This window comes from Adelges cooleyi, unplaced genomic scaffold, assembly GCF_023614345.1.
Source record: "Adelges cooleyi isolate 19-005CV unplaced genomic scaffold, UGA_ACOO_1.1 ACOO_flye_CR_arks_rails_tigmint_CR_PRNA_651, whole genome shotgun sequence".
Lineage (NCBI taxonomy): Eukaryota > Metazoa > Arthropoda > Insecta > Hemiptera > Adelgidae > Adelges > Adelges cooleyi.
In genome coordinates this window covers 3440949-3450790 of record NW_026096352.1, presented here as the reverse complement: position 1 = coordinate 3450790, position 9842 = coordinate 3440949, and the positions used below count along the sequence as shown (strand labels likewise).

The 9842-nt window shown below is 27.4% G+C and overlaps 1 protein-coding gene across 5 annotated transcripts; it reads left to right on the top strand.

Annotated features, from left to right (window-relative positions):
* The first annotated feature begins 1759 nt into the window (after positions 1-1759).
* LOC126844953 (kynurenine aminotransferase) lies at positions 1760-8809 on the top strand. Of its 5 annotated transcripts, none has more exons than XM_050583473.1 (10): positions 1760-1866; positions 1935-2106; positions 3005-3157; positions 3962-4109; positions 4175-4411; positions 4470-4716; positions 6061-6227; positions 7644-7830; positions 8266-8429; positions 8504-8809. In XM_050583473.1, coding segments are annotated over exons 2-10 (1392 nt in total). In that variant the 5' UTR covers positions 1760-1866; positions 1935-2104; the 3' UTR covers positions 8591-8809. The 5 variants fall into 5 exon arrangements, with proteins under 5 accessions (XP_050439430.1, XP_050439432.1, XP_050439431.1 ...); XM_050583474.1 differs by having other exon boundaries at positions 1848-1866; positions 2009-2106; XM_050583470.1 differs by lacking the exon at positions 1760-1866 and adding an exon at positions 1871-1894 and having other exon boundaries at positions 2009-2106.
* The last annotated feature ends 1033 nt before the right edge of the window (positions 8810-9842 follow it).

Sequence of the window (9842 nt, the reverse complement as noted above, 5' to 3'; positions counted from 1 at the left end):
GTATGGCTATAATCCTCGCACTCGGCACTCTATATTAAAATAATTTATCAAGTAGTATGTGAATACTTTAAGGAATAAATTATAAAATGTTGAGTTATTGCTCGCAATTTACAAAATATAACTACATATCGTCGTTGCCGCAAAAAAACTTCCTATGTTCAAATTTTACGATAACAGAAAAAATAAGATATCATATGATATAAAATCCAATGTGCTATAATCCATTGTAGAATAAATAAAAAATAAAACCACCTACGTATTACCTTCTATAAATCGTATTACAAGTATTAATGTCTCCTGAACAATTAGGTTTTAGCACAAAGAAGGTTTTTTTTTGGCAGCAACGACGATATAATATTATTTTTTGTCTAACTAGTAATAAAACACTTAGGGGGGGGGGCGGAATGTACTGTATAGGTTAAATATTGAGATTTGAGTATTTAGTGAGTAGTGTATTATGTAGAGGTATATGTATTATATAGGTATAGGTATATTAAAAAAGAAAGAACACAATTACTTACTACCAGCTGTGGAACTGAGGTTTTTAATTTTTTTGTTATAGATTTTGTTTAAAAATATTATAGCTCAACAATTACAAATAAATAAAACGAGTTAATATTTAAAAAAATGTTGACACTTGACATATTATACTTATGTAGTGTAGTTTTTTCGTAGTCATAATAAAAAAATTGGTTATCTCATTTTGTTTTTTTTTTCCTAAATGAAGTCATTTTTTAAATGTGTAGGTACGTAATTTTTATTGTCTAATTTTATCTTATTATAACATTGGCAGAACTTATATAATGCATAATTTTGATTACAATATTATCCCATAGGTTAAAGTAGTTTTTTTTTTAATAACGACTTAAATATATTATTGTACCTATATATTATAAATAACCAGTAGGTACCTATCCAAAGTAATTAGGATTATTTATATTATAACTAGATTTTCGCCACTTTTATTAAAACATAACTACGCAGATTGCGTAAGTAGGTATAAGTATTTACTCAGCTTATGATGATTTTAGCCCAGAAAACCCCAATTAAAAAAAAGTAAGGTACAACCCATTTTAGAGGGAATTTTAAGTAAACAGAGTTATGGAAAAATCCCTCATAATACAAAATATTAAAATAAAACAAGATTTTATGAAAATGATTCAAAACAGTTAAACGTACCTATACCTATTTTGCGTTTATTAAGTAAAATTGAATGATATTTTGTAAAAATTACATACAAGTGATATTACAGAGTATTGTGTTATTAAAATCTCTTGAATGGTGTGCTTATTTTTAAATGGCTAGCAAAAAAAAATTGTAATGCTAATAATAGTGATTGAAGAACAGGTGCTCTTTGCAAAATGCCGTCTAATAATCATCAGATTTTTATTATATTCAATATTCGAACGACAGTAATTAACATTTTTTACTTTTTTAAAACGGCAATAACTTTTTTTAATATCGTTGGAAATTTTTAACCTAAAAAGCATAGACCTCTAAAGATCATTATATATATTTTTTTATAGGTCTATGTTAAAAAGTCATTCTCCCCAATCGAAATCCTTTTCTGTTCCGTAGAGTGTCGACCACCTATTGACCTATTTGTTACCCATCATTAATATGCGTTATCGGTTATTACTATGAGAAACGTCCTATGAGAACCACTGTTTGATCATAAAAGTCTGCTTATCAGTGAAATGTGAATACAGAACATTGACCGGCGGGCTGCGGGGGAGATAGCGTTATCACTAATTTTTACCGCATACTTCATAGAGCGATAGCTGCTGTTGTACACTACATCTTAGTCAGTAGTGTTTACAGGTCTTTGTGTTTAATTAATAACTATACGGCACGAAAAACCTTGAGGTAATTATAATGGTGTTCAATGGTCAATGTATGTAGTTTTTGACTAAATAATGCAAATCATTTTATAGTAATTGTATTACAACGAAAAACTGGCAATCAATAAGAATTAATCATATATTATTATTAATTTAATTGTCGAAAGCACTCTGGTCACCTATGTTTTGGCTGTTGTTTGATTCTACTTGTCATCATTCAACTGGCTCAGTTAATTATATTACCTGTTATCATTAATTGTATAATGTAAGTCCACATTGAAATTTTCTTCTTGTGTTGATGTTTGTATTAGGCATGTATGTTGGTTGTAAAGTGTTTAGTCATTTTACGCAATTATAATTACTTGCTTTGCGCCGAACTACCTAATTGTGTCGAAATTAGGTATTATGAGAAAATGTATTTGTTCTACAATTATAATATTTAAATAGTTCTGATTGCTAACAGTTTTTATGTTAATTCTATTTTAATATTCAGTAATTCTAATAACTTCATTTACCAACGCAAGGCTATATTTATTAATACATATGCTTTCCTTTTTTCTATACAGTTGTCTTTTTTTATACTAAAATTTAACTATTTAAGTACTACTTTTAATAAAATAGTAGTTCAATGTTAAAGTTAGCACATTTTAATAGACTATTTTATACCGTTGGAACATTAATTTAGTAACTCAAAACTCGTATTTTGAGTTAAACAAATCAAACGGTTTAATTCTCAGTATAACTATTACTTTTATTATACAATAACTATATTATATATCTTTATTCTTTAACTGGGATAGAACATGATTTTAACATAACAAATCATGTGACAAATCAAAATTGACAATTTTTGAGTTACTCCAATAATGTTCTGACATTACAGCTTTTTTTTTAAATTAATAGGTAGCTGTTTTTCTTAAAAACTTAAAGCTATAAGAAATAAAAAAATGTATTTATCATTCAAGATATTTCATGTAGTATTTAGGATATGTAATTCCTATTTTTTACCATAAATTGTTAGTAGGTTCTATACTTGAAATGTTTAACATATTTTGTGTTGATAGTATATGTATAATATTAATTTGTAACATTATATAATTTAAATACTTTATTTTATTATATAAAATAAAGATTATATTTATACTTTGCGGTTGTGATTTTAGGTTTGTATTCTGCAAAAAGATTCAACCACAGAATTACAAATTTTTAGTTTCATTCTTTACCAAACAGATCTCTACAACTATGAGTTTTGATCAAAAGCAATTGGATAAATTTAAGTTACCTGATCGGTACAAGTCAGGAGAATATAATGTCTGGTACGTTCACTTTAAAAAATAATTTTTTTTTATAACTTTTGGTTAACAATAGTGGGTTTTATAAAGTTATTTCTTACAAAACAATTTTAAATATTTTAGTTTTTAAATTCTTTTAAAGACTTGACTGTTGGCCTAATTATGTAAATTTTAGTTACTATTTCTAAACTATATACTTGTTACAAAAAGTATTAGGGGTTGGCAGTCTAAGGAGGTCATAGGTCAGGAATTATTATAACTAATTCTAAAGCTAAAATAAACGCTTTGATTCAAAACTGTAGATTTTGAAAACAATTAATAAATATATTTACAAAGTATATTATAAGTGTTTAAAATAGTGTTTTGTTTTTTGATGTTTCTCTCAATAAAAAGTGTGTTGACAGCATATTGAATGTTTTGTATACTTTAAAGATAGCTTGTGATCTACTATCAGTTTTAATTACAGTCCCTAGTCCTAAAATGTTTTTAAAGACAATTATTTTTTTCAAAACTTTTAAGTTGTGAATTATCTACTAAACACTTTGACTAATAAAAAAAAACCTACAAATCTTTTTTTAATTTTTTAGGCTACAAAGTACCCTTTGGGTACAATTTCTGATCTATAAACTTCCTAGATGAAGAGATCGATTCTTTAGTTTAAAAGATATTGTGGGCCAATCACTACAAAAATAAAAATATTTTATTGTAGAAAAATTACCTTTTTCTTTCCGCATCAAATAAAAAATGTATACACTTGTGTATTTTTGTGTAATTCAAATTTATTCATTGCTTAAGGAAAAGTTTTAATTGTAAATATTTAAATTACAGGATTGAATTTATTGGATTGGCTATGGAACATAAGCCTGTTAATTTAGGTCAGGGTTTTCCAGATTATAATCCACCATCTCGATTCTCACAATATTTGTCAGAAGTGGCAAAGGAAGGTGGTTTGTTTAACCAGTATACACGAGGATTTGTAATAACTATTAAACAATTTTAATTCAATATTTAAGTACATATGTATTTTTCAAAATGTTTTAGGGTCATGTACGTTTAGTAAATGCTTTATCAAAGTTATACTCCAAATTAATTGGGCGAACAATTAATCCATTAACTGAAATAATGGTGACTGTTGGAGCTTATGAAGCTCTATTCTGTGCTATACAAGGTCACATACAACCTGGAGACGAGGCTATTATTATTGAGCCATTTTTTGATTGTTATGAACCAATGGTGTGCAGTGTTGGTGGAGTTCCCAGGTTTATATCATTAAAAAATGTTAGTTTATGAAATAATTTATAAAAATTTAGTTTTTAAATAGTATCAATTTTTATAGACTAACTCAAATGCATCAGTTTCCCGTGCAAGTGATTGGAAACTTGATCCAATAGAGTTAGAATCACTTTTCAATTCAAAAACAAAATTTATTATCATAAATACACCTCACAATCCACTTGGAAAAGTATTCGATTTAGAAGAACTGACAATGATTGCTAATCTTTGTAAAAAACACAATGTTCTTTGCATATCTGATGAAGTGTACGAATGGCTGGTTTATGAACCCACCAAACATATAAGAATAGGTAATTTGAATCATACACTAAGCAAATGTTATTGTAAGATGTTCATCTCAATTGTCAATAATATGACTTAAGTAAAGGTCAGAAATTTTATTAAAATATGCATATTAAAGTGTAAGTACAAAAAATGCTATTCAATAATTCTCTTAATTAATTTTTTTTATTTTATCATTTTTATAAATTGGTTGAAGTTTGTCTAAGGTTTGTTTAAAATGTTTACATGGTTTAAAATTAAACCTATATTTACTAATTTGCTTTGATAACTTCAGGACTATATTGAATGCTGGTTACAATGTTGTTCACTTCGCTGCTGTTTGTAGACTCAAGAAAGTTTTTTTGAACAAATTTAAGAGAATATTTTTTGGTGTTTATAAGTCACAAGCCCTAATTATAAATCATAAATCTTTCTCATTATCAGCAAACACTTAAATATTTAAACATGAATTGCCTAAAAACAATTTTAATTACGTTATTTTTCTTACAATTATTTCACTTTCTTTTCTTCTTTTAATATGCTTGCTCTCAGTTATCTCTTATTTCTTTTATTTTGGACCCTACTTCCAAAATTATTTTTATTTGTAGATACCATGCATAAGCCATTATGCCTGAGTGGTAAAAGTGTATACTTTTAACAGAAACATTGCATACATACAATACAAAGTGTGGCAATTAAATTACAATAATTTTTTATTTTGATATTTATCATTTACATGGACTTAGTACCTATACCCTTACAATACTTTCCCCCGAGTCTGATGCACTTGTTTCAACGCTCTTCTAATTTCTGTAAACACCCTGTGAAGACCTCCGGAGTTAGGCCCTTCATAGCCAGTGTCACAGCGCTTTGGAGGACCTCCAAATCCTTTTAGCAGTGACCTTTCATTGGTTATTTGAGCTTAGCTTGGGGGATAGCAGGTGTTTTGATACTTATTATAATTTTCTTATTTAAAAGCTGAATAGATTATACAATTAAATATGCTCTAACAGAACAAACTTATGGTTAGTAACATTTAAATATTATATTTTTACTACAGGTGCAATAATCAGTCTTCAAATTAAATTTTAAGTGATATTGAATATTTTATAATAATATATGGCTTAAACACTGATTACCCATGAGTTTTTTTAATTTAGAGTAGTACGGGGAACTGTGGTAGTTTTTATCAAAACCTAGTCTGTCTACTCAATTGATGAGTTTTTTTCATTATATATTTCTTCCTAATTTATAATAGGTTTTCATAACTTGTTTGTCTGGATTTCTGTTTTCTTATTTAATCATTATGTTTGTTATACACATTTTTCTTAACATCAGAGTACAATATTATTCATCTAATTATTGTTTTCTAGCATCTCTTCCTGGTATGTGGGAAAGAACCATAACAATTGGATCAGCAGGAAAAACATTTAGCATGACCGGTTGGAAACTTGGTTGGGCGTATGGTCCAGATTATCTCATGAAGAATTTGCAAGTTGTTCATCAGATTGCAATTTACACGTGTCCTACAACAGTGCAAGTGTGTTCTAGTTTATAGTTTTGTAACTGAGTTAACTAAATTTACAATCCTAGGGCCGTGGCTGTCACAAGTCTGTAAGAATTATTACAAGTGAACAAAATTTCTTTTAAGAAAACACTTCAATGATAACGTATAGATTATAAATGTTAAGAGGGCGTCGCACTGGTGATTTTCAGTGGTAAAAACATGTTTAGGCAGACTGAAAATAAAACTCACTTAAAATTAAAAGACAGCAATATTCCGGAGGGCTAGACGGTGCGTTTTTTAAAAAAAAAATCATTTTTTGAAACGTTACAATCATTTAAAAATGTTAAAATAGTCGCTATTTCTAAACTATGTATTGAGCGTTAAACTTAGAATAATGAAAATAACGCATTGTCTTGCCCTTCGGAATATTGTTCTCTTTTAATTTTATAATGGGTGCTTTTACTCTAAAACCAAAATTAAGCGAGTTATATTCAGTCTGATTAAACATATAGAGATTTTGTAAAAAACTGCCTATATTTTACTCCTTAAAAATGGGCGATGCGGCGCCCTCTTAAGGGGATTGCATGTGATCTGTTATTTGACGTTTAAGACCAAAAAGCGAGGCAAAACTTTGAATACTTAGGATGGTCTGATTTCAATTCTGTAAAGATATACAAGTTATTTGGAAACTTTACTAAGTTATGTAGAAAACAGATTTTTGATTTTTTTATGTAAAAAAATTGGGTTTTAATATTGAAAAATTAATTTATATAATTACAAGAAACTGAAATTTGTATGTGAAAATCGGCTTCCTACATAACAGTAAATTAGTCAAAGGACTCGAATCTTTTTACAGAATTGTAATTGGATCATCCTATGTAATCAACATTTTGTCTGGCTTTTTGGTCTAAAATAAACCAAAATGGCTTTTACTCATAGAAACAATTATTTAAACTAAAAATGATACCTTTAAGCTTATACAAATTAACCAGTAAATTTATTGATTTGGTCGAAATTTATTAAAACCTCTTTTCTGAAAAATTGCCTTTACAAAACTCTTTAAAAACAGACCACATGTAATCCCCCTAAAAAAACTGTCGCAGCTCACATTAATTTTTATTTTTTATAAATATTTGGTACAATAAAAGTCAAACAATATTTTAAAGTTAGTATTCATTTATTATTTTATAAAATATTTGTATAAAATTGAATTTTGGCAGTAGTTGTCTTTATAAGACTTAAAAACAGTTTCGACGTCTTTATAAAAATAAACTATAGATTTTTTGTGTTAATAATCCTGTAGTTATTAATGTTTTTGATAAGACCAAAATGTTCGGTTGATAAATATTTGTTGATTATAGTATAATTACATTTGCATAAATAATAAATATTATTTTTTTTTTGTATAACCCAATATAATTAGTATTAAAATTTATTTTTGAAATTTAGGAAGCTGTGGCTAAGGGATTTGAATACGAAATTAATATTCTTGGCACTCCCGATAGTTATTTTCAAGGAATTTCAAAGGAGCTAAGACCAAAACTAGATTTCACTGCAAGTGTGTTGGCAAAAAATGGCTTCAAGCCAATTGTTCCTGATGGAGGATATTTCATGATAGCTGATTGGACGAATTTCGGTACATTATACATGTTGTTATTTAATGTTAATAATTTAAGAAGCTTCCACCACATCAATATTTAATGGAATAATTGTGAAAATGTTTAGCATAAAAGTATGTATTTAATCATTTTGATTGAGTCTGCATTTTAATAATAACAATGGAAATTTTCTATAGACAATTTTTGATCAATTTCATTAACCTTGAAATAATTTTGAGTAGTATACTATTTATAACTTAATTTGACAAAAAAGGCACATACCAAAATTTGAATTACATCTTTGGTTTTTTGAAAAAAGTCCAACTCAATTAAGGTTGTTGGATATGCAAAAGCCTAAAAAGAAGCATGGTTTTGGGTGAATACCAAACAATTGCTGAGCTTAAAAAGAAAACCTTATAGGCATGTTTTATCGTAATAAACCTGCATTTAAAAATGTATTCATTTGTTTGTAGAAAAGAAAGTGGATCTTAGTACTGAAACAGACAATTACAAAGATTTTAAGTTTGTCAAGTGGTTAGTGAAAAACTTTAAACTCCAAGGCATACCGTTTTCTGTGTTTTTCTCAGAGAAAAACAAAGAAGCCGCTTCAAAATACATGCGATTTTGTTTTTTTAAGGTAATCGTATTTTTATTTTTTAAATTACATTCGTTTATATTGATTATATTAATGTAACACTCTTGCCTTAACAGAAAGATGAAACCCTACAGCAGTTTGAAGAGATTGCTACTAATTTCAGTAAGCATATAGCTGAGAAATCACCTACAAACAAACTTTAAGAGAATAATATGTGAATTTAATGATTAAGTAGGACTGTTATAAGCTACAAACAAGTCTTAATTTTTCTTTTTTATAAATGTTCAAAATAAATTAAATATTTTATATTAGTTATTGATACAGTGTTAACGTAAATTCTTATTGTCTAATGCTATTGTATTCTTGTTAAATTATTATTAATATTTAAACTTAATCCATAAATGATTTGTTTTATATTGGAATGTTGGATTTTTTTCTAAAATCGAAACCGTACTTCTAAACTACTTCTTTTTTTATGAATATTTATAGATAACATTATCTACAGTCTGACTGTAGTGATGAAAACTCATACTAACACAAAACTGCGAAATTATTAATTTTGTCTGTTGCATACACAGAACTCAATATATTAATATATCAATTTGTTGAGTTCACATTGGTTGCATACAGCAATTACTATTACTACTAACTACTACTTATGCCACTATAACTTCTTATGTCATCTTACAAGAATACAAATAAATTGTAACATAATGTGTTCAACACTCAACATTTAATGTTTTAAGTATTGTTTTTATATTGTTATTTTTTTTATTAAAAAGTCCATTAAGAGTAGGATAAAAGGTCCTTGCCGTCAAGGTTTCCTGAGTCCTGACGGCATACACGTTTTATTGAGTATTTCATTTTTTTCTCTTTATTAATATGCTAAATATTATAATATGATAATATAATTTTGAATTTAATTAAAAATAAAATAAGGAAGTCTAAACGGTCTATATTGAGTGCTATAGAATCTTTGTACCCCTGGACTCGCATTTGGTAAGTAGTTTAAGGATTTATCAGAGGGAGTATGTATTTGTTTAAAGAGAAAATATTTAAGTACAGTTTAGTCCATAATAATTGTAGTACTTATTATAAAAAAAAAACGTATTTTCTAAATTAAGTTAGGGAATGATCATAAGAGTTTCACTAAATTGACCGACGTTTGTTTTTGTATTTTAAGCTTTGATAGGGAGCTGAACTGGTATTGGATATATCGAAGTAACAAATGGGGTATCAAAGCAACCACTTTCTGGATATTATTTCTATCCAAGTACAATATTATATTATACGTTATGTCTGGTATTTTATTTAAACGACCTTCTTTCCCTTATTTAATAAAGTCCCTTGGTTTGGCGGAGAATTGGTTGCAGTGAAATGTCCTAGACTTTAATTACTGAACTAATAACTACACATCGCAGTTTAACCTTTATAGTTTAAATTAAGGTTTTACAT

What these genes read in the sequence shown, in the direction of transcription:
- LOC126844953 (XM_050583470.1), top strand. An exon ending in ACCAGTATACACGAGGATTT is followed by an intron (nt 4,110 to 4,174) that starts GTAATAACTATT and finishes AAAATGTTTTAG; the next exon opens with GGTCATGTACGTTTAGTAAA. An exon ending in AGCTGATTGGACGAATTTCG is followed by an intron (nt 7,831 to 8,265) that starts GTACATTATACA and finishes ATTTGTTTGTAG; the next exon opens with AAAAGAAAGTGGATCTTAGT.